Genomic DNA, 25,344 nt, shown 5'->3' on the forward strand with positions numbered 1-25,344 from the left:
AATCAGCACTAGCTCTTGAAACGAACCACGCAGCATCGCTGCGAGCAATATGCCTGATCCAGACCTCGTGCTGGTGCAAATGACAGGAACGAAGTTGGTGGGGTTATTATGAGCTTAACGGACAGAAATCGGGATCCAGCTACCAGCAGAAAAGACTCCTGGTCTTTGCGGGTCTCCCCGCCTTGCCCTTTGTACGAGTCAGACTGCCCTCGGAGCGAAACACCAGGAATCTGTGTTCTCCAGGCACTGAGCTGAGGCCGACTGGTCTGTGGTTCCCTGGATCCTCCTTTTCCCCTTTCTTAAACCTGGGCACTATGTTTGCCCACTACCATTTTGTCTAGAAATCCTCCCCCCAGCCCCGGGAGCATTTCCAGTGGGACCGCCACCCTGCCTAGTGACCGGTGGGATGCGAGCTCCTAACATACTCAACACGGAGCAGGCTGGGCCTCTGCCTCTAACTGTAAAAAGCGCCATAGCTTTCATGGACTTCAGGGCCGGAGCGGGCCTCGAAGATCAGCGGCTCCAGCCCCCTGCAGCCGGCTGGGGTCAGCCGCACAAGCATCCACATGTTTCTTGAAGGTGCCCAGAGTAGGCGCTTGCGGAAAACAAGACAAGCCTACTTTCGGTGCGCACGGGCCGGAGGCGCGGCCCGCGCTGAGCCCGCCCCGTCGGGGCCGCCGGGCGCAGTGCGCGGGCGGCGGCGGCGGCGGCGGCGGCGGCGGCATCATGCTGGCCGGGGTGTGCACGGCGCTGGCGGGGCTGGTGCTGCTGCCGCTGCTCCTCAGCCTGGCCTGCCCGCACCTGCTGCAGGACCTGCGCTTCTTCCTGGCGCTGGCCGGCGTGGCGCGGCGGGCGCGGCGGGACGGGGCGCGCCGCCCGGCCCGCACCATCCTGGAGGTGTTCGCGCGGCGGGCGCGGGCGCTGGCGCGGAAGCCGCTGCTGCGGTGCGGGGAGCAGGCGCTGAGCTACGCGCAGGCGGAGCGGCGCAGCAGCCGGGCGGCGCGGGCGCTGCGCGAGTTCGCGGGGCTGCGGCAGGGCGACTGCCTGGCCCTCGTCCTGGGCAACGAGCCCGCCTACGTGTGGCTCTGGCTGGGCCTGGCCAAGCTGGGCTGCGCCATGGCCTGCCTCAACTGCAACATCCGCGCCAAGTCCTTGCTCCACTGCTTCCAGTGCAGCGGGGCCAAGGTGCTGCTGGCCGGCCCAGGTGAGCCCGGGTGTGGCTTTGTGCCAGCGCCAGCACGGGGTGCAGCTCGCCCCGCTCGGGCACGGCAGAGGGTCGCGCGTCTCCCGGTGCCCGGTCGGCATCGGAGGCTCCTCCTGCACGAAGTCCGCTGGAGGCGGCGGGGCTTGGGACGGGCAAAGGAGGGTCTGTCTGGAGGCAGCCGGTTGCTGGACCAGTGCCTTGTCAGAGCGCCGAGCCCAGGTCCTTCCCATCGCAGCACGTGCAAGGTGCTTGGGATGTGTCGAGGATGCTCCGACTCAGGTGGCACGCAGCCTTCCCGACTTGCGGGTAGCGCATTTGCACTTTCAAAGACCGTAGTAAGGGTGAACGCCAGAAACAGAAAGAGCTGATGGGGCTGCCACAGGTGCTTTTCTGTGATGCAAAGAAGTCAGCCCTCCGGCCTCGCTAACACAAGAAACAAAATAGCCATCTTCGTCATAAAAAGAAATAAGAATGATTTACAGTAACATTCAGAGAATTGCGTTCAAATCGCATCAATCCATGTCAAAGCTACGCAGAGCCATGGGATAATGCGGAAATGCTGTACTGTTGCAGCTGGGGTGCGACTTGTCAGAGAAATTAAGACAGTTTTATTCCAAGTTGCTGATCCTGTAGATCTTATGTTTACTTTTTAAAAATTGGATAAACGACCTCCAGGGTGGATTTAATTTCAATCAAATCATTGTAAATCATGATTTAAATCACAGGTCATTGTCTTCTACAAAAGGTGCATTCTTGTTGTTTAATATAACCTTAATACATATTATTCACAACTCAGGGATAGATGTAGGTTTCATTCTTAGTAGATACAACCTATACATTTTAAAGCAATGATTCATTTTGCTTATTTTTTAATTATCAAAATAAGCACATGTATTTTTGAATTTTTAACTACTTTAGTTTTGTGAAATGTAACAAAATAATTAACAAAAATTAAATAGATTATGTCAGCCAGGTTAGCATGAGAAACTTAAAATACTGGGTTATGCAGCAAACTCAGTCATCACCATCCTCTTCCTTTTTATTCATAAACTGGAGAAGAAAGACAAGTTTTCCTGCTTTTTCAGTTCCCAAGCAATTTCTCAATTTAGAATGAGCTAGTCCAAAGGAAGAAAATATTATTTCTACACTTGCAGAAGAAGCTGCTGCTGTTAAAAGCTGGATTATCGCTTCAGTAGTCTTTGATGGATCCAGGTGCTTAAGTGACTTCCACCAGTTCACTGGTGTGACTTTCTTTAAAACCTCATCAGCAAACATATTTCTTAGCCCTGAAATTTATTGTAGTTGGTATTATGGAGAGATAATTGCTGGATACCCTTGTCATAGCCAACTCCTCTTCCTCAGCAGTTATGGATTGACCCTAGTACCAAGTATTGAGAATATTGGCAAGAAAATGAGCTGGAAATAGTACTTGATCCATTCATTTTGTTAATGCCTGTAATTTAACTCTGTCATTGTATTGTTTTTTTTAAAGGTCTCACACAGTTCCTTCCAAATTTCAACAGCATCAGCAATAAAACAGTGATTTTCCCTGCACTTTGTTCAAGGCTACGGAAATAGGCTTCAGGATAGTCAGCATACGGTCTACAATTCTCTTTAACCTAATGTTGAGAACTTTGGCTATGACAGTTCCATCTATTTTGTCATGATTTTGTTCACAAATTGTCATCAGATTAGGCTTGTTTTCAATATATCGCTCAAAACAGTCCATGGCTGAGCTCCATCACGTCTTGTGGGACAGTTAGTTTGGTTCCTCCTGCTTTCTTCAGAGCAGCTGCTGCAAAGTGGTTGTTACAGGAGTATTTTGCAATTTCAACATTAGTCTTTGTATCTGGAGCACTGAAGTCTTTGGCTAAGAGCTGCATCAAATGAGCGTTGCAGCCATATGTTAATAGCTTGGGGCTTGCTTCACCTTCTTCTAGATTTCTTATCTTTGATACATTTGCAGCATTGTCTGTGACAAAGCTGCATACTAGACACTTGATTTTTTTCACAGTTTGTTATAGCTTTTACTGTTACTTCTTGTAAGTATTCTGCTACATCATTTCTTGATGTATCAGTTGTTTCTGTAAGGTAGACAATCCCATCTGTTGTCACACAAGCACATATTATTGGATCATTGTGGCCTTTGCTCCACCCGTCAAGACTCAGGTTAACAATTTTTCCCCTCTGGGCTTTTTGCACACAGTTCAGTTTCTTTCTTATACATTTTATCCAGCAATATTGTCTCAAATAGTCTATAATTAGAAGTTACAATCCCTATTCTATGATGGTATCTTTGAGTTTTACCATATCTTAAATTAAAATTATCTTTATATCTTTTTTTCTTTTTAATCTTAAAAATACGATGACATTTTTAAAAATCTGATTTAAATTTAAAAAATGTAATTATTTTTAATCCACCCTGAGGATTCACCAGTTCATTATCAAATATATCTTTGGCTGACTGGGGCAGGTCAAAAATTGTAGAAAACATCCCCTTTTGCATGTAGAACATGTAACTTATTCTGGGTCAGTCTTGCAAATTCTTGCGTATGTATTTTGGTATTCCAGACATGTCTAAGATCAAAGATGCACATGAACATTTGCAGCATCCAGGACATTAGGGAACTGAGCAGTATGTTCTTACCATTAGACACCAGTCAGGCTGTCAAGACTTTGTTCAAACATGTATTTCAAATGTATCAAGAAAAAAATATATACCATCTTTCTCACTGTTGAACATGTAGAGAGGTAGGGGCATATTCTCAGCAGGATTAATTAATATGACTATAAAAGGCAACATTGCTTTTACTTTCCTGATTATGGTGCTGTCTTCATCTTCAGCACTGATAAGGGCAGAGTTCAAAATATCCATTGAAGTCAATGGAGCTGTTCCAGTTCACACCAACTAAAAACCTGGCTACTGTTTCTCCACGTGCCACCAGTTTTGATAGTATGTGCTTGGGGTCAGATTTTCTGTTAGGCAAAACTTCCTTTGACTGACATGAGTTGGGAACATTTGTATGGGTAAATCAAGCAGGATTTGGTTCTGGATGCTCACTTCATTCAGGCAAGCCGGTCTGCAACAGTGGTTGTTTGAGTGATGTTGGTGAAGGTCCCTTCAAACATTTGAATATGTTTGTTCACAGGGCAGTTGTCATGTCCCAGTTTTAAAAGGCTTTTTGTGTGCTTTGGAGTATACCTGTAAGATTTTTGCATGATGTTATGAAAATGTAGACTCTCCCTTTTGTTTCCATTCATACAGCTGTCTGGTATTTAAATCATGGCTTTGAGTTTTATTTAGGAAAGCAGCCAATTTGCTGGTAACTATCCCATCCAAACTAGATCACACTGTTTGTCCAACACAGCAGAGGAGAGACTCTAACCATCATACTGTACACCAAAATAAGCCATGAGTTATTTTCTGCTTTGCCCCCTTTTTATTGTAATGCTCACTTTTTCTCCCCCTTGCATTGAGACTTGCTAAGAATGGAATTCTTCTCTGGGCGGAGAGCATGGGGGATTTACATGGTATCAAGCCATGGGCAGGCACTCTTCATTTTGTATTAGGAGGTCAGTTCAGTACTTTTTGTGGCAATTTTGCATCGGGTGGAAAGAGGCTTTAAAACCCTCAGCACAGGAGCCCTACATAGGAGGCACAGAGGTGGCTAGATCACCTGTGTGTTCCCCACAAGGATCAGGCCCAAAAACAGGAAGAAATTTGTCTGGAGCATTTCTTTTTCCCTTATTCCGGCTTTGTCCTTACTAGTAGTGAAGGTTGAGGCACAAACTGTTTCTCCTCGGTCCTTTCACCATGTTCTGAACTGACAGGTATGGGTCACCGTAAGTGCCATTAGCACAGAATCTAGCACAAGACAAACCATGGTGAAATTAACATGAACTAAATTATTTATTCTTTTGTTCTTTAAGAACTGAAATCAGCTATTGAAGAAATATTACCAAGTCTGAAGGAACAAAATGTTAGAGTCTTCTACCTAAGCAGGACATCTGATACGGACGGGGTTGACAGCTTTCTCGATAAAATGGAAAGTGTTTCAGATGAGCCTACCCCACAGTCATGGAGATCAAACGTCACTTTTAAAAGTGCTGCCCTGTATATTTATACCTCTGGCACGACAGGTAATGTAAATATGACAAAAACTAGGGAAATGGATGCATTAAAATGCCATATTAATTGAAGTTTATTTTTCCTTTGTAAACTTAAATTTGTAACCAGGAGCATTGTAATTTTTTTTAAAAATCTGATTTTGTCTGAAAATACCTACCAATGTTACAAGCAATACTTAAGTTTTTTGTACCTGAAAGAGATTAAAGAAAATAAAATATTTCTTCTTTAACTTTGTGCTTTTAAAAGTACTTTTACATACAGTCGAGGCTCCCTTGTTTAAGGCAAGATTCTAGCACACCAGTAGAGGAGAGAGAACCCTTTGGAGCACAGGCAAATATGACTATAAAATCTCCCAGATTGCCCAAGAAATTCAAACAGATGCAGTGCCAGGCACTACTGTAAATTTGGACTTTTAAAAATTGCTGAGGTTTCAAAGTGATGATGCCTGTTAACTATTGTGAGCACATTTGAAAGTAAACATTTTGCAATTGTATGTCAGTGTATAGAGCTATTTGGCTTTGTGTTGTCTTTTTTTAGTAGACATGCTTGTTAGACAAAAATTCCTTCCGTTATATTATTTAATGTGGCATTCATTTATAGCCTTTTGAATAGAGTTTTGTGCTTGAATTAAAATGGAACCAAGTTTGGGCCCTTAAAAAAACATTGAAGATTTGATCCTCAGTGGTACAGAGCATCAGTAACTGCCACTTGTTTCAAGAAGAAGTCAAGTTGTGCTCTGAATGTTGAATATGTTAGGAGCTCAGATCCCACCAGTCACTAGGCAGGGTAGTAGTCTCATTGGAAATGTTCCTGGGAGTAAGGATTTCTAGACAAAATGGTAGTGGAGCATAAATGGTAGTGGGCAAACATAGTGTCCATATTTTAAAAAGGGAAAAAGGAGGATTCAGGGAACTACAGACCAGTCAGCCTCACATCAGTCCCTGGAAAAATCATGGAGCAGATCCTCAAGGAATCCATTTCTAAGCACTTGGAGGACAAGAAGTTAATTAGAAACAGTCAGCATGGATTCACCAAGGGCAAGTCATGCCTGACCAACCTGATTGCCTTCTATGATGAAGTGACTGGCTCTGTGGATGCAGGGAGACCAGAGGATGTGTGTGGTATACTTTGATTTTAACAAGGTTTTTGCTAAAATCTCCCACAACATTTTCACAGGCAAGCTAAAGAAGTATGGGCTGGATGAATGGACTGTAAGGAGGATAGAAAACTGGCTGGAGCATTGGGCTCAGAGGGTATTAATCAATGGTTTGATGTCTAGTTGGCAGCAAGTATCAAGTGGAGTGCCCCAGGGGTCAGTCCTGGGCCTGGTTTTGTTCAACGTCTTCATCAATGACATGGAAGATGGCATAGAGTGCACCCTCAGCAAATTGTCAGATGACACCAAGCTGGGGGGAGTAGTAGATACTCTGGAGGGTAGGGCTAGGATTCACAGTGACCTAGACAAATTGGAGGATTGGGCCAAAAGGAATGTCATGAGGATCAACCAGAACAAGTGCAAAGTCCTGCACTTGGGACAGAATAATCCCATGCAATAGTACAGGCTGGGGACTGACTGTCTGGGCAGCAGCTCTGCAGAAAAGGACATGGGGGTTACAGTGGACAAGGGCTGAATATGAGTCAATAGTGTGACCTTGTTGCCAAAAGGCTAACGACATACTGGGCTGCATTGGTAGGAGTGTTGCCAGTAGGTCCAGGGAAGTGATTATTCCTCTCTATTCAGCACTGGTCAGGCCACATCTGGATTATTGTGTTCAGTTTTGGGCCCCCCACTACAGAAAGGATATGGACAAACTGGAGAGAGTCCAGGAGAGGGCAACAGACATAGTAAGGGGGCTGGAGGACATGACTTATGAGGAGAGGCTGAGGGAATTTGGCTTATTTAGTCTGGAGAAGAGAAGACTGAGAGGGGATCTAATAGCAGCATTCAACTACCTGAAGGGGGGTTCAAAATAGGATGGAGCTGGACTCTTCTCAGTGGTGGCAGATGACAGAACAAGGAGCAGTGGTCTCAAGTTGCAGCAAGGGAAGTTTAGGTTAGATATTAGGAAGAATTTGCTCACTAGGAGGGTAGTAAAACACTGGAACAGGTTACCCAGAGAGGTGGTGGAAGCCCTTCTTTGGTGGTTTTTAAGACCCAGCTAGACAAAGCTTTGGCTGGGATAATTTAGTTGGGGCTGGTCCTGCTTTGAGCAGGGGTTGGACTAGATGACCTCCTGAGGTCCCTTCCAACCCTCATTTTCTATGATTCTATGATAAATCCCAGTCCCTGAGGAATGTTGTGCATCCCCATCTATCACACAAGGTTTGTGTTCAAACTGTTTGGTAGAGGGTAGCTCTGTTCAATGGAAAGCACCCTGATGTGATGGAAAAACATGCTTAGAGGGGGAGATGCTGCTCTTGACCATATAGTTGTTAGGTGTGCACAAGCCTGTAGCACTACAAGTGAGCTAAATCACCCCAGCTTTATACCTGCTTCATCCAGCAGGCTAGAGTTGTAAAGTGCCTAACCCTAATGCAGCCTGTGGTGACTTGGAGAGAGAGGAAATCCTTGCTTCTGACCCCACCTTGAGCACAATCTTGTTTGTTACAATTACTAACCATATGAAAAAGTGCATCTTTTCTCTTGTCTTTTCACAGGTCTTCCAAAGGCTGCCATGATTACCCATGAACGCATAATGATAGCTTGTGGTTTAGCCACTGCAAGTAAAATTACTTCTGAAGATATAATATATACTACCCTGCCACTGTATCACAGTGCTGCCCTCCTGCTTGGACTCCATGGATGTATCATGCAAGGTAGAATGCACTTGACAGTTTCAATGAGTTACTGCGCACCTAGGATGGGAGAGCAAAAAGTATAGGCAGAGCTGGTACTGGGGCTCCGGTTCAGCCTCTTAGCTGATGCACCAGCTGGTGAGCTATAATGGTGGTTGCAGTCCCTGAGTACCATTTGCATGGAAACTTGGGGCACTGGATGGCCATATTCATGAAAGCCATGGACCTACTGCTGACTGCTACTCTTTGGCTTTCATGGTGCCAGTGGCACTGCTACTCCATTCTCAGAACCAAGTGGCATATATCTGCTTCCCTTGTGCAGCACAACCACAGGGCTAAAGAGATGCAGTGCCACAAATTTAATATAGTCTGAATAACCCCTGGCTTTTTGTTAGACAGTATTAGAATACAAAGCTAATTGCTTGACATGGATTGTATATGAACATACTTATGAGAACTATCACTTTTTTTTTTTAAAGATGAAGCTGTATGGTGTGTCATCCTGCAAGGTTCCTACTCTCCTGCTACTGAGGAAATGGTACACATTTTCTTCACAGTAGAGTTATGGTGCCTCAAGTCTTTTACTTTTTCTTCTTTTTGTGTAGGTGCAACCTTAGTTTTGCGCTCCAAATTTTCAGCAACTCACTTCTGGGATGACTGCAGGAAATACAAAGTAACGGTTATACAGTACATTGGAGAAGTGCTTCGGTATTTGTGCAATATGCCAAAGGTAACTTTCTGTAGGAGAGTGATTTTTTTTTTGCCTCTTTGCAAATCTGATAATTACATATGTGACCTGGATTACCTGTGTAATACTACTAAAGCTAGATTTTAGTGTATGATCTGTGGTCTATAGAGAATGTATTCTATGGTGCATATTGCTTGACTTTGTTTTTAATTTCTCTTTGTATATTGCTGACTAGCTTTATTAAGTCAATGGGTTTGGAGTGACATTGCAGTCATGATGGTCCAAGGAATATGTGAGAAGAAAAGGTTTTTTCTTGGTAATATATTTTAGTGGAATGACTATATTGTGTGGAGAGAGATTGGACAATTTTTTGGCACCAAGTCAAAAAGTATTACTATTAATAGCAACTAGATCTTTGTTCAACTGTTTTCCAAATAACATTGTCACTACTTTTCTAAAAGTTTCTGATTTAAAAAATAATTACCCCAATGACTATTTTGAGTAGCACATTTTATATAATATTGGTGTTTTCTTTTTTTAAATCAGAAACTACATATATAGCTTTTTCTACCTGAAGAACAATGCAATTTCAATGGAACTTTAAAATTACAGTCAGGCCCAGACCCTTGTTCTAAATAGTACACAGTATGCTCATGTAATATTTAAAAAAAAAAAAAGTATCAGTGTCTTGAACTCAGCATTTTCTCAGTGGTCTTAGAATCATATAATCATAGAGAATAGGGGTAGAAGGGACCTCCATAGGTCATCTAGTCTAACCCTGTGCCTGAGGCAGGGTCATCCTTATCCGTCCATCCTATACAAATCCATAATCTAACCTCATAGTAAAACCACCGTTAACTCTGACACAACACAAAACATAACATCCTAATCTGCCACAGGTAAAGCAGGGGAACCATGGCAGCCAATGTGCTACTTGTGTAAAAGGTTGTCAATATATGCTCAAGAGATCCCAGGCAGAGGGCCATGCCCCCTGCTACAGAGGAAGAGAAAGCCCCCACAGTCCATACCAAGTCTTGGTGGAGGATACTATTCTATGAGCAGTCAGGATTCTTCTTTCAAATGAACATGCAATTAAAATGAATAGGGGAAGCTTGCACCTACTATGATCTATCTGGCCAAAAACCAAACGTGAACAAAAGGTCCAATTGGGAAATCAAGCACCGTGTCGTTTTACATCTATACAACTAGAACTGGTTTTCAGTAGGCAAGAAACTCTAAACCCAGGATAGCTGGTCACATGAACTTTACAGGTGGAAGTGTTAGAAAAACTATCCAAATGAGCAGACTAAAGGAATGTGGCTGACCGATAGCATCATCTTAGTTTACTGATACTTTGAGATCCTCATAATCCAACTTAATTGATCAATTTGATAAATACGTTAACTAACCAAGCCCAATAACATTTTATGTAGTGTTTTTTTAGAGCATACACAGCTGACTAGCAATTAGAGCTGTGTTAGACAGTGCAAATATGATGTAAAACATATCCATTTCTTTCCCCTGCCCTCTCCTACCTCCATTCTATGCCTGTGTGGAATGTGACCAGGATAAATAATCGACCCAAACTTTCTTGCCAATTTTATTTTCTTGACATACAATATCAAATATGAGGGCTGGCCTCTGATTTCAGTCATGGGTTTCAGCAGGGTTATTCTAAATTGGGCTTAGGGGTGCAAGCCAGATCAAAATCAGGCCCCTACTTTTGTACAGTGTTTCTGTATGACAGTTGGATCAAGCTGAGCAACTAATTAAAGTGACCGTGTAAGTGGGTGAAAATGAGGCTTTGAATCAGACCACCAGTGAAGAGCATCATCCAAAGTCCCACACAGGATTATCAGAGAAAGGTGTGGTAGCGAGGCCTAGTGGAGATATGAGTTGACCTAGAGAAACTGGACTTTTCTGCTGGGCAGTTAATACACCAGTAGTGCAGTGAATACTAAGGTCTAAAAACTGAAGACAGCAACTGTTCATCCAGAGTTGCAGCAATACTGCCAGGACTGTGTAATATTAAAGATAATTGTCCTCCCACAAGACATCCTGATCCTTCTAGCACTGATAAGTACCCATGCTAGGTAAACGTGCCTTACTCTGTGTGCTAATATATTCAATATTGGTTACTGCCTGTAATTGTGAAATGGGGATTGTTTTGAAGATAGAGGCAAGTGAATGATACCATGTACTCATATTTTACTGAATTTTGTCCTTTGACAATTGGGCCACTTTCAGTTGTGCAATGTACTGGAAGCACAAGTAGTACTGGACTTCGCTGCATTTAACCAGGACCAGGCTTGAACAGCTGTTGGCAGCTTTGCCACCCAGTAAGAGGGCAGTTCAGACACTCAAGGTGAGTGGGCTTAGCAAGGCTAGAAATTCAGGTAAAACAGCTTAATCACTAAAGGTGACCTGCTCATTAAATTAGTTACATAGATGAGAAAATTGCAAGGTTAAAGTTGAAACCAAATGAAAGAACTGAAATGATGGGGTAGTGTAATTGAGTGGCACTGGGCAAGGAAAGCTGGCTTTCTCACAGGTATTATTCATTACTGGTGGCAGCTTATCTATAAAAGATCAGATTTCATCTCAGATCTACACAAGTTACTTTTCACTGCTGAATACAGGAGTGGTTGTTTACATCAAAATATGGGATTCAGCATCTTTAGAGAAAGCACTTGAATACAAGCAAAGTCTACAGGCTTAGTGTTTAATGCCGGGGTCCCTACATGCATTGGTTTGAATGGACATGTCTCCAGAAAGCTGCAGTTAACAGCTTATTGTGTATAAGACCTTGTGGAAATTATTATTTGTAGTAAAATGGCAGTGAGAGGGCTCCAGGGCCACTGCACTAGGCTTTGTAGGGGCATAACAGAGAGGCCATTTCTGCCTTGAAGAGCTTATGAGTCTAGGCAAGTTAACCTTAATGAGCCCTCCTCTTCACTGCTTTCCTTATTACACCAGCAGCCTTTCTGCAGACTTATCATTTATTTCTTTTATACATGCATGGAATAGAAGGTTAGTATTAGCCATAATTTTACTGCTGTAATGCAGGACCTCCACCTAACCCAGGAGGTGCACAGCCCCACCAGGGAAGACACCTTGCTGGACCTGGTGCTGGCCACAGATGATGACCTGGTGAGGGGGGTGTGGGCGCTCGCCTGCTGGGATTCACCATCCAGCACAAGGTGGCAAAGGCCTACAGCAAGGCAGCGGCCCTAGGTTTCTGGAGGGCGGACTTCACCGAGCTAAGGAGAATAGTCGGGGAAGCACTGAGGTCCCGGAGGGAAGGGGAGCCAGGTGTCCAAGGAGAGTGGTCACTCCTTAAGGAGACGATCCTCCAAGCCCAAAGGGAGGTAATCCCAACACAGATCAAAGGGAGCAGGAGGGTACAAAAGCCCCCATGGCTCACCAAAAGCATCCAGGAATGTCTTCTAGCTAAAAGGAGGCGCACACCCAGTGTCAGGGAGGGGCCATCCCCAGGGAGGACTACGCTGTGGTTGCTCGGGGCTGCAGGGGGGCGGGGGGGGTCAGGGAGGCCAAGGCAGGGATGGGACTGGGACTAGCTTCCCGGATCAAGGACAACAAGAAGTCCTTTTTTAAATACATAGGGGGTAAAAAGAAGGTACTGGATAATGTGGGACCTCTGCAAGACACGCTAGGAAATTTGGTCATCACACCACACGACAAAGCTAACTTATTTAACGACTCCTTCGCCTCCATTTTCCTGAGCAGGAACCACATCAGCCCTCCCACCGGGCCCCCCTCAGGCCCCAGGGGAGGTGCACCCAGGCCAAGGGTCAGGGAGGATCTAGTCAGGGAACTTCTGGAGGGACTGGATGTATTCAAATCAGCTGGTCTGGATGATCTCCACCCTCGAGTACTGAGGGAATTAGCTGAGGTCATTGCGGGACCACTGGCACAGCTGTATGAGCACTCGTGGTGCTCTGGTGTGGTGCCAGAGGACTGGAAGAGGGTCAATGTGGTTCCCATCTTCAAAAAAAGGGAGGAAGGAGGACCTGGGAAACTATAGGCCAGTTAGTCTTACCTTGATCCTGGGTAAGCTTTTTGAGAGAATTGTCCTGGCGCATGTCCACGAGGGGCCAGCAGGGGAGAGTATGCTTCAGGGCAACCAACACGGGTTCATCAGTGGCAGGTCCTGTCAGACCAACCTGGTGGCCTTCTACGACCAGGTCACCAAATCCTTAGACGCAGGGGTAGCAGTGGACATAGTCTTCCGGGACTTTTGGAAGGCCTTCGACACTGTCTCTCACCCCATTCTCATTAAGAAACTGGGGGGCTGTGGTGTCGACACCTACACAGTCAATTGGGTCGTCAACTGGCTGGAGGGCCGCACCCAGAGAGTGGTAGTGGACGGGTCATTTTCGACCTGGAGGGATGTGGGCAGTGGGGTCCCCCAGGGCTCCGTCCTCAGGCCCGCACTGTTCAACATCTTCATCAGTGACTTGGACAAGGGGGTAAAAAGCACCCTGTTCAAATTTGCTAATGACACTAAGATGTGGGCACGCTAGATGGGAGGAATTGGCTACAATCAGACCTAGACAGGATGAGAATAGGATGGGATTCAACACCGACAAGTGCAAGGTGCTGCACCTCAGGAGGAACAACCGGCACCATACCTACAGGCTGGGGAGCTCCCTTCTCATCAGTACAGAGGCAGAAAAGGATCTTGGAGTCATCATTGATGCCAAGATGAACATGGGCCGGCAGTGTGGGGAAGCAGTCAGGAAGGCCAACCGTACCTTGTCGTGCATCCACAGGTGCATCTCGAGCAGGTCCAAGGAGGTGATCCTCCCCCTCTGTGCGGCACTGGTCAGGCCGCAGCTGGAGTACTGCGTCCAGTTCTGGGCGCCGCACTTCAGGAGGGATGTGGACAGCATGAAAAGGGTCCAGAGGAGGCCACTCGCATGATCTGGGGGCAGCAGGGCAGGCCCTACGAGGAGAGGCGACGGGACCTGAACCTGTTCAGCCTCCACAAGAGAAGGCTGAGGGGGGATCTAGTGGCCTGTTACAAACTAGTCAGAGGGGACCAGCTGGCATTGGGGGGGTTCCTGTTCCCCCCAGCACCGCCAGGAGTGACTAGAAATAACGGTCACAAGCTGGCAGAGGGTAGATGCAGGCTAGATATCAGGAGGCGCTACTTCACGGTCAGGGCAGCTAGGATCTGGAACCAACTTCCAAGAGAACCCTGGGGGTCTTTAAGAGGAGGTTAGATGAACACCTTGCTGGGGTCGTTTGACCCCAGGAATCTTTCCTGCCATGGCAGGGGGTCCGACTTGATGATCTGCTCAGGTCCCTTCCGACCCTACTGACTATGAAACTATAAGTCACATAATCATGTGTGTCACACCAGGGAGAGTGAACTTGGCCCAAGGGGCTCAGCTGTGCTTCCATTCACTTCACAGGGTGAAAGCAGGGTCATCACCAAGATGCATGAATGAAGGCTGGAATCTCAGACCAATCAGATTAATTCGCTAAAAACAGCCTGACCTTACAGTTATCAGGCAGGCAAAACTCAAAATCCTGTGAAAGAAGGTGTCACATCATTGCAAATAGCCAGATTCTACTCTGTGTCACGCTGGTATAAATCCAGAGTAATATCATCGACTTCAGCAGAATTACTCTGATCCAGTAGAGATACTACATCAGAGGTTTCTTACAGAATCTGGCTCTGGGTCAGGACCTCTGCTAGTTGAAGCTATCACAAGTCCATTGATTTCCCTGAACCATGATGATCTACATAAGTGAAGAATCTACCCTCAAAATATTATTATTTATTATTAGCACAACAGTCAGTGTAACAACAAATTAACAGACTACATACTGCAGAAATCAGCTGACACAAAAAGATTTCCTGCCTTCACTGTAGAGTGATACGTGTTCTCTTCTTCTCTCAGCCATAGATAATGTGCACCCTAGACAACCCCTTTGACCCTACTCTGGTCAGTCTCCCTTAGCAGGCAGAAAAGAATGAATGAGAATAGAAACTTTACACAGTTTCTTAGCAGACAGAGTAGGTTGTTTCATAAATTAGTTGGTCTGCTCTTAATGAGAGATGTGTCGTTAAAATGGAACTCAAAGATGATCAACAAAACTACTTCAACTAAACTTGCATTGCTAGACTAAGTTCTGCAGAAAGCAGTAATAATCTAGGAGCTACCTGACAGAAGTCCAGAATAGTACTTCATATCAAAATTGTTAAAAGCAAAATGAACCCACCTTTACTATCAAGGCAAATTAAAATGTAAATATATGCAAATTTTAAACTTCTTACTATGGCAGTTTTTTGTCCGCTCTCGTTGGGAACATCTGACAGGATTAATTGATCCGTCATTTTATGAGGTCAGATTTCTGTCTGGAATAATCCCATGTTTCCAGTGGGCTTTCACCAGGTAGGAATTCAGCTCACTGTCTCTAATCAAGCAAGAAATAGCACAAGGAAAAGCATTAATTTATGTTTGTTTATAACCACAAAAGTGATAACAAGTGCGTTAACCATTTCACATGCAATAGGTGAGAAATCTTCAGCTAATGCAGCATTTCTTGAACTTTTGAAAGCTGGAGGCTCAGGACAATAGAAATAATTGTGGTCTCTGACCAATTTGTAGAGCAACTGGGAAAACTTGCATTGCTGCTGCTGTCTCTTTTTTCTCAACCCTTCACTGCTATTTGCTTACTAACCCTTTGCCTCCCACACTCTAAACCAGGAGTGTCAAACTTATCCAGCTCTACAGGCTGGATGAGTGGCATGGAGCTGGATTGTGCCCACAGACTCCTTCCCTTTTACCCTCCCCCCACCATACCTGATCCCATGGCTTCTCCAGGCAATCTGGGACCCACACTGGAGCAGGTGCCAAGTGTGGTGCACATCCCAGAGTGGGTACTGCATGTGGTGCAGTCCAGCTGGGGTGGCTGCTGTATGCAGCATGGCTGCCAGTCTGTCCAGACTACACTACACATGATGCTCTTTCCAGCTGCTCTGGGATTCGTGACACATGTGGCACAGGTCCCAGGCTGTCTGGAGCCCCCACCATATCACGTATGCTGGGGGAGGGGGGAGAGAAGGAGCGGGAGTTCATGAGCTGGATCCAACCTGCAAACTACTCCCACGTGACGGATGTGTGCCATGCCCCGTGTGGGTCTGATTAGATGTGGGGGCAGCACTTGGGGCCAGATGGTGGGCTCCATGGGCCAGATCGAGTGCACAAGCCATATGTTTGACACTCCTGCTCTAAACGATGCTAAAGACATTTCTCTTTCCAGTGCAGCTGGCTATTTCTGTCTCTTGCTGATGTCCCACTGGAATAAGGCACCTTGAGAATATGCAGACAGCCTAATTATCCACCAAGCAAAATATCACTTGCACAGATAGCTAAGATTACGGCTACTGCAGGTGGAAACATGAGGACGAAAGTATGGGTTTATGATGACATTTGGGCCACTCAGCGGCAGAGAGGGCAGGTCACATCCAAATAATTTTTTAAAAAACCTTGTGTGCCTCAAAGCAATATTGAGCACATGAGTACAGGGAGCAAATTCTCCTAAAAATTCAGGGGATCTGCAGGAGCCACATCCTCAGAATTTGCCAAAATTCCCCGAAAGTTCCTGTCACTCCCGTCCATTGCTTGTTAAAGGACATTGGACTTGTGTGTGTTCAGCTCTTTTCTCTCATTGGCTGACAGTGGACAGCCACATGATCTGACTGTCCCCCACAGTCAGTGTGTGTCATCTCCATGTGTACTTCGTAAAGAACACATTGATGATGCCGTGTTTAAAGATGAACTACTAGGTGTCTTTTTCATCAACTTATTCCTCATTCAGATTACTGGGTGTTTTGATCAAGTAAAGATGCCAGCCTAAGACTAACTTTTCATCTTGGAATGCCTTGTTGCAGTTTAGAGAATCTCGAAATCTGCCATCTTTCTCTCTGCAACTTTTTCCTGAACTAAGGGTGAAATTCACTTTTATGTAGGGGGTCACTGCACTGCGTACACGCAAAATAGGGCAAAAGAGGTGCTCAGGTGTCATTCTGGCCCTCTAAGTGGGCTGAATTTGAGCCTCAGAGCTCTGGCCAGCCTTAACTGAATTTGGTTTAGCCACTGATTTCTGTCAGAGACAGATATTCAACCCAACATGCTCCAATACTCTTCTGCTTGCCACTGTTAGACAAAGTAAGTAGCAGGCCACCTGTCCAGATCATAACCATCCACATCACCCAAAAAAACCTTGCGTCTTGCGCGTTTCCTGGACCATCACCACTACAGCAACACTCCAACCCTACCACAACATAACTGTGCATTTAGTTGTTGTGATGTTTTTGCACAATTTACCTCCCGATGTGCTCAGTTCTTGCTAACTAAAGTTTTCTTGAAACTTGTTCATTTATAGGAGTGTTTATTTAACAAATATAAACTCACTTTGGGTTTTCTTATTTCTAGAAAGACAATGACCGTGATCACAGAGTAAGACTTGCCATAGGGAACGGGTTAAGGGGTGATGTTTGGAGGGAATTTGTCAAAAGATTTGGAAACATCCGTATTTTTGAGTTCTATGCTTCAACAGAGGGAAACGTTGCCTTTGTTAACTACACTGAAAAAATTGGTGCAGTGGGGCGTGTCAACTGCTTCCATAAGGTAAGAAAAAACCCTTGGAGGTTAGCATGCTGCTTTCAGGGATGAAGTTCAGCCCATCGCCAAGCGTTGCCTAGCCCCCCTGTATAATGTAAAACCCAAAGGGCCATCAGAGGCAGTACAAGCTGAGTCTTAGGCAAATAGTCTTCCCTTTCCCTACTTTAGCTGGTCTGCCAAACCACTGTATATCAGAAGTAGTGCTGCCATCTTTTTTTCTGGATTCCCATACAACCCCCAGTACTTGGGCCCTGTTTGTATATTTGAAATATTACAAACTTAGCAGTTTTCAATGCAAAATTAAATATACAGCATGTATTGAAAATATAGTTAGGACATTCATATTCATGTGTTCATATATATTTGTCAATTTCCACTAGAAGATTATACAGTATGAGCTGATTAGATATGATGTGGAGAAAGATGAACCAATCCGAGATGAAAATGGATACTGCATAAAAGCTCCTGTAGGTATGAACTGGCTGTTTTGAAACGTCATACACATATTTACTACTTTAAACTGTCAGGAACCTTTCTGTGCCACTCAACTGGAAAGGTACTTGTGTTTGGGTTTTTCGGTTTTTGGTTTGTTTGTTTTTTACCACAAATCAGAAAATTTTATATTAAGGAAACAAGATTCAGTAGGCAGCTGATAAGAAAAGTAAGGGATGATGCCAGGTTAATAATTCTATCTTTATATTATGTGTTTTAATAATTCTTTCACCCATCCTTTTGTTTGTGAAGTCTTTTGTAGTAAAGGGTACCTTAAAATGTTGGTTTGAACTCAGCCTTTTCAAAGATCTTGACTATCACCTTAAGCTTTGTTCTTTTTTTGTCTGATAAATTTGCATAACCTGTCCCTGAAGAAGCAAAACAGTCGTAGAACAAAATTTGTGTCCCAGTAGATGAAACTTTTCATCATTAGCAACATAAAAATCACATGTATAAGTTAAGTAAGCTTTTTGATACTTTTATCTCACTATAAGGATTTTCCTATGGATGATGATTTTGGTTGGAGGGTACAGTTCTGAATTTAAACAGAACATACCAGGTACTTGTTTCATAGATTTCATAGACATCAGGGCTGGAAGGGACCTCGGGAGATCATCAAGTCCAGCCCCCTGCCCAAAGGGCAGGAAGTCAGCTGGGGTCATAGGATCCCAGCAAGATAAGCATCCAATTTACTCTTGAAGGTGTTCAATGTAGGTGCTTGAACCACCTCCGCTGGCAGACTGTTCCAGACCTTGGGGGCTCGGACAGTAGAGAAATTCTTCCTTATGTCCAGCCTGAAACGGTCTTGCAGGAGTTTGTGACCGTTCGACCTCATCATCCCTTGGGGCGCTCTGGTGAACAGACGTTCCCCCAGATCCTGGTGGTCACCCCTGATAAACTTATAGGTGGCCATCAGATCACCCCTGAGCCTGCGCTTTTCCAGGCTAAAGAGTCCCATGGCTCTCAGCCTGTCATCGTAAGGTCTGTTTTCCTGACCTCTGATCATGTGCGTGGCTCTCCTCTGGACTCTCTCAAGCTTCTCCACATGCTTTTTGAATTGTGGAGCCCAAAACTGGACGCAGTACTCCAGCTGCGGCCTCACCAAGGCCGAGTACAAGGGGAGAATGACGTCCCAGGATTTGCTCGAGAAGCATCTATGGATGCACGCCAGCATTTTGGTTGCTTTACTAACTGCAGCATCGCATTGGAGGCTCATGTTCATCTTGTGGTCAATGATGACCCCCAAGTCTCTTTCTTCTGTAGTGCTAACCAACGTAGCACTGCCGAGCCTATAAGGGTGCTGCAGGTTTTTCCTCCCAAGGTGGAGAACCTTGCATTTTTCGGTGTTAAACACCATCAGGTTCTCGTCTGCCCATTTGCTGAGCTTGTCCAGGTCAGCCTGGATCACCCGCCTATCTTCTGGCGTGGATGCTTTGCCCCAGAGTTTGGTGTCATTGGCGAACTTGGCCAGTCCACTCCTAACTCCAATGTCCACATCGTTAATGAAGATGTTGAACAGTATGGGTCCCAGGACAGAGCCTTGAGGAACCCCACTGGTCACAGGGCACCACGATGAGTGACTGCCATCGATTACAACCCTCTGGGTCCGACCACGAAGCCAACTTCCCAGCCAGCGGATCATGGTGGAGCCAAGGCCACAACTGGGCAGTTTGGCCAAGAGGTGATCATGGGATACCAGATCAAAAGCTTTTTTGAAGTCAAGATATATGACATCAATCTCTTCTCCCTTGTCCAGGTGATAGGTCACCTGGTCATAGAAGGAAATGAGATTGGTCAAACAAGACCTACCTGCAACAAACCCGTGCTGGCTATCCCTTAGGATGTTAGCCTGGGCCAGTCCCTCAAGGATGGCCTCCTTAATAAACTTTTCTAAGATCTTCCCCAGGATAGAAGTCAGGCTAATGGGCCTGTAGTTAGCCGGATCCACTCTCCTCCCTTTCTTGAAGATCGGCACCACATTGGCCTTCTTCCAGTCTTCGGGCACTACACCAGAGCGCCAGGAGTTTTCAAAGATCCATGCCAGGGGCTGGGCTATGACACTCGCCAGCTCCTTGAGTACCCTGGGGTTATCAGGGCCAGCTGACTTGAAGGTATCCAGCTTCTCAAGGTGTTCCTTCACGAGGTCAGCATTGATGGAGGGTAGGGGATTCCCCTCACCCAGATTTCCCTGTCCCATAGCAGGCATGGGCATCCCGTGTGACTGATGAAAGACTGACGCAAAGTACCTATTTAATAGGTTGGCTTTTTCCTGGGCATCAGTTGTCAGTTGCCCCATCTGGTTTAGCAGGGGTCCAACATTGCCCTTGCTTTTCCTCCGGCTCCCCACATATCTGAAAAAGGACTTTTTGTTTTCCTTGATGCCTGAAGCTAGTTGGAGTTCAGTTGCAGCCTTGGCTTTCCTGGTTTGGTCCCTGCAGGACCGGACCAGCGTGGAGTAATCCTCCTTGGAGGTGAATCCCGTCCTCCATCCTTTGTAGGCTTTTCTTTTTAGCCACAGTAGGTCCGCTAGGTCTCTGGAGAACCAGGGGGGCTGCTGTGCCTTCTTGCTGCCTTCCCTCCGTGTTGGGATAGATTTAGCTTGTGCACTGAGGATCGCTTCCTTGAGACGCAACCACTCTTCTTGAACTCCCATCTCCCTGGGGTCATGGTCCCTGAGGGCCTGACCGACTAGCCTCTTGAGCTTGTCAAAGTCGGCTTTTCTGAAGTCAAGGACTTCTGTGTTGCTGACTGACTTGCCAGCTTTACGGCGGATGGTGAAGGTGATCAGCTCGTGGTCGCTGTCACCCAACTTCCCATCAATCACTAGGTCGCCGATTAGGTCGTCCCCCGTAGCCAGTACCAGGTCAAGCAGCGCTTTGCCTCTCATTGGCCCATAGACTTCTTGAGTCAGGTAGAGGTCATCCACGCACGGGAGAAAGCTTTGCGCCCGCTCAGGTTTAGCTGAGTGATCTTCCTACGAGATGTCCGGGTAATTGAAGTCACCCGTGACAACCAAGGTCCTGGAGCAAGCGGCCTCAGTCAGTTCCCGGGCGAACTCCTGGTCAAGCTCGGGACTTTGAGTGGGAGGTCTGTAGTAGACTCCCACCGTTGTGTCCCCTGTGCCGAATTCCCCACAAATTTTTACCCAGAGGGTCTCTAGCTGTCCATGCCGGTCGCCAACATCAGCTTGCAGGGACATGTAGCTTTCCTTCACATAGAGAGCTACACCCCCGCCCCTTTTGTCAACACGATCCCTCCTGTATAGGGTATAGCCCTCTATACCCGTGGTCCAGTCATGGGTGGAGTCCCACCAGGTCTCCGTTATCCCAATTGTTGATTTACTTGCTGCTGAATGGCCCAATTTATAATATTTTTAAATTACTGTATCTTGTCCGATACTTTCAACTTTGTACCTGAACTTTCATTGTGAGGCCAGACTATTTCATTTACCTTCTTACAAGTCCGCTATAGTTGGCAGAATTATTCGGATATGTTTGAGAGAAGGATTTGGCCTTTGGAGTTAACAGCACCAGATTTGCAGTTGTGTGAGGGAAAAGCCTGAGAGGGTGGTCATGGCTGGGAGGTGTGGCAGAAATGCTAACTCCCTCTGTACGTATGGGGGCACATCACGAGCATATGTGATGTACCCCCACAGTGGACACATTCCACTGAGGTCAGTGGGCAAATAGGCATTTATATAGTAACAGAGGATCTGCACCTTGAGTCCACTCCCTTCATTAATGACCCTAGATCATGTACTGCTGCTGAGGAGAGGGCAGGGCATGGCTAGCCAATATTCTTAATTCTTTGTTTAAGCCTGGCAAATCTGGGGTTTTAGTTGTGGGGACTATTTCTAGTATTTGGCCATGAATGATTATCAGATGCTTGATGGAATCTGTCATGTAGGAATGGAGCCCATGTAAGTTGTACCCAGAATCCTAAAGTGGATGGCAGGCTGCATCTGAAATGTATTTTCTATGCAGTCTGAATAAAATTTACTCCAGCACATGGCATCCGTAGGGGCCCTGCTTGCCTACTCAGCATGGGCAAATGCCAGGTGAAATTCACATACAGGCACCAACCTGCACCATCCCTACCTTCTGCTGACCCCTCTTGCTTACTGAAACATGTAACAGCAGCTGCTTCTGGTTTAGAGGATGAAGGAGCTGTGAACACACATGCACACTCACACCCCACCCTGTGTGTATATGCTCTGCATTCAGAGTAAGCAGGTCAGAGCCTGGGTGCACTTACTCTCCATACCAAGGCAATTCCTTTTGCTGCCTTGTGGGTAGCTGAGAGAGAAGCAAGCTCAAATCATACAGAACAGAATAGGAATAGCCATCTTATAGGGGAAAGCTGAGCATATGGCCTGCCTCAGAGCTCATGCAAGGACTAGTGCTGCAATTTGCTCAGGGAATGCGGGTGCCCAGTCTCCACTATTTTTAAAGAACTTTGGATATGCAGACTCTTAAGTGACTTTAAAGATTTCATCTTACATTTTCAAAAATGCCAGGCTGATGTCTGTGCTCCTGTCCTTCTACGCATAGATTGCTAGCATTATAATTTTTTGTACTGATAATTTTAAGGAAAGATGATTATAAAAAAAAAAACTAAAATGATTCTGCAGATGCTATAAACACCACTAGTCTCATATATGATAACAGATGTTTTTAAGTGCCATCAGTTTACCTGGTGCTTTGCAAACACAGCAGATGTGTGTTTTTTTTCTCCTTCCTAGGTGAACCAGGGCTCTTGATCTGCAAAATCTCACAGTTTGCTCCATTTACTGGCTACGCAGGAGCAAAGAGCCAGACAGAGAAGAAGAAGCTAAGAGATGTCTTCCAGAAAGGAGATTTATATTTCAACAGTGGTGACCTCCTAGTGATTGACCAAGACAATTTCATCTATTTCCATGACCGGGTTGGAGACACATTCCGGTTAGTTTACTTAAGACTGAAGATCATGTAAATTCATTCTTAGTTCCTTGTAATCCCTTGTACAGCATCTCTTACATGAAAGCATACTACCCAATGTGGAAGGCACAAGACGCCTTCGTCACAAATTTCCTATTTTTGTTTATTTTGCTCAAGTAGCATATACTAGTCCACATGTTGCCTATAGCAAATTAAATTTAGGATGGTGAATGGACATGCCCATGCCTTCTTTTAAGTTTCATATTAATGAAATTCACTTCTTCATTTTTAAAATGGAAATTAAAGGGTCTTTTTTATCAAAGATGGGAAAAAAGTAAAATTGTGCCTTTTTATTAGTTTAAAAGCCCTTTTAAATGCTTGCGAGCTGGATGTGTTTCAGTCCTGGTCAGACTTAAGTAATATGGAGTGTACCATGATGTTTTGCTTCATATTTCCCTCTCCTCTTAAATCCTTGTCTCAGTGGGAATGTATTCCTTAATCCCAGCTTGAATGTGCAATGACAGAAACCATTATAACAAACACTGTTCATCAGATTTGAGTAATTTATATAGAAATGATGAAATGTTCATACTGTTTTTGTTTCCCAGGTGGAAAGGAGAAAACGTAGCTACTACTGAAGTTGCAGATATTTTAGGGTTGGTTGACTTTGTCCAAGAAGTTAATGTATATGGAGTGCCTGTACCAGGTATAAATGAAACACCTGACAGTCTGGGTAATACAAGATCTATTTACATAGCTAACATAATTTCATTCCATCCATATGATCCGTAAAAACAAAAGCAATCTCCGTCAACTTTTCTATTTTTCATATATTATATTTGGTAAATCCAATCATTCATGTGTATATAATGTCCATTAGTGGAGAAGCCTTAGTAAAAGCTTTCTTTATAGTCTTACATTTAACAGAGTCAGTTAACAGGAATACGGGAGAGGATTTGAGAATAAAAAACCACACTAGAATATAAATAGCAATTATGTTTTATAACAACCTGATCTGCAATTACTGTAACATGAGACAAAGAAAACAGTGAAAAAGGAGATTTCTGGGAAAACGTATAAGACAGTAGTTTAGGAAACTGGGTTCTCTCCTCTCACCTGTCTATAATGAGCCAAATCACCATAAGAAGTTCTGACACAGGGCTCTTCAGAATTTCTGTTCAGGCCTCTTTGATGATTATCATGGCACTTCTTTACTTACATTGGGGCTGTGCAAAGCTTCGGGTGCTGATTTGATTTGGAGGAGATTCGGCTCGATTCGGTGACCGAATCTCCAAATCCGAATCGAATCAGGGGACCAATTAAAAGGTCCAAATCAATTTGAAGCTCTCCGAATCTATTTGGAAAAGATTTGGAGAGCTTTGGTGATTCAGGCAGTCCTCAGTGGCTGCAGCAGGGAGCTGGAGCAGACCCTGAGCTGGTTAGGAGGGGATGGGGGAGGGGACCATGGGGGACACCGCCAGCCCCTACCATGGCTGCCCCACCTCCTGGTGCTTTAAGAAAAAGCCCCCTCTCACTGGGTGCTGCCAGGCAGATGGGCAATCCTCACTGCTCCATGCTGCGTGTGGGGCTCTGCCATTAGCACCCCAGCCCCCCCTCCCATCCTGGCTGTTCTGAGAACCTGGCTCTTTGTGCTTAATGCTATAGAGAGCATAGGTGATAATGCTGACCCACTTCCAATGGCTTATAAACATCCAGTTTTCATAGAATATGTGAACTTTTCCAATAGCATCATAGGCTAAGCAGTATCACTTACAAATTCTCACACAACTCCCAAAAGGCCAACGCAAAGGGATTGGAGCTGGACCACCATCATATCAGCCACCCATGCACGAAAACCACTGGGGATTTGGGGGACCCTAAAGGAAACAAGCAGCCAGTTCAGAAGGAGTTCTGTGCTAACACTCGCTACTTGGAACATGCAGCACGTGGCACTCCCTGGGCGTGGAGGAGCCGGAGAAGAGAGTTTTTCCACTCCTAACAAAAGAAAGAATACTTCTGGCTTGGGCCCATTTTTGCTTTTGTGAAGCTCCACCCATTTCTGTAACATGAAAATTCACATTACACATTTTCTGACACATCCAGTAGTTCCTCTAGCAAAATAAGGGCAGACCCAGATTAATATTCCTGAGGAGTCTATGGTTAAAAAAAACTTTAAAAATGCAGATAGCTTGAGAAAATGGTAGATGAAAAATGGATAAAGACCCAGCTTTTAAAAAAAAATCCTTTACCTTCCTTCATTACCTACTAAAACAAAACTAGGGTTTCTCACTTTAAATAGACTTTGTTTTTACCAGCCTTTCAAGCAGAGATACATGCACAATTGCCATGGGAGAGATTTCACAAGCAAGGTAACCATGTGAATGGTGCAGAGTTCCTTATCCGCTTCTCAGATTACGTTGTCGGAGACAAGGGAAGAATAGCCTAACTCCCACTGGACT

At 45.1% G+C, this 25,344-nt stretch overlaps 1 protein-coding gene across 2 annotated transcripts in view; it reads left to right on the forward strand.

Moving 5' to 3' along the window:
* The first annotated feature begins 715 nt into the window (after positions 1-715).
* SLC27A2 (solute carrier family 27 member 2) overlaps positions 716-25,344 on the forward strand; it is a 30,039-nt gene continuing 5,410 nt past the window's right edge. Inside the window, exons 1-8 of one of the 2 annotated variants that reach the window (XM_090028702.1) lie at positions 716-1,204; positions 5,135-5,344; positions 7,992-8,150; positions 8,735-8,859; positions 17,289-17,483; positions 17,858-17,948; positions 22,711-22,909; positions 23,494-23,591. In XM_090028702.1, coding sequence (XP_089884828.1) covers positions 727-1,204; positions 5,135-5,344; positions 7,992-8,150; positions 8,735-8,859; positions 17,289-17,483; positions 17,858-17,948; positions 22,711-22,909; positions 23,494-23,591 — 1,555 coding nt within the window. In that variant the 5' untranslated portion in view covers positions 716-726. The remainder of the gene's footprint in view (positions 1,205-5,134; positions 5,345-7,991; positions 8,151-8,734; positions 8,860-17,288; positions 17,484-17,857; positions 17,949-22,710; positions 22,910-23,493; positions 23,592-25,344) is intronic. The other variant, XM_090028703.1, reaches the window with a different exon arrangement.

Source organism: Crocodylus siamensis, chromosome 15, assembly GCF_052110815.1.
Source record: "Crocodylus siamensis isolate JL-2025a chromosome 15, ASM5211081v1, whole genome shotgun sequence".
Lineage (NCBI taxonomy): Eukaryota > Metazoa > Chordata > Crocodylia > Crocodylidae > Crocodylus > Crocodylus siamensis.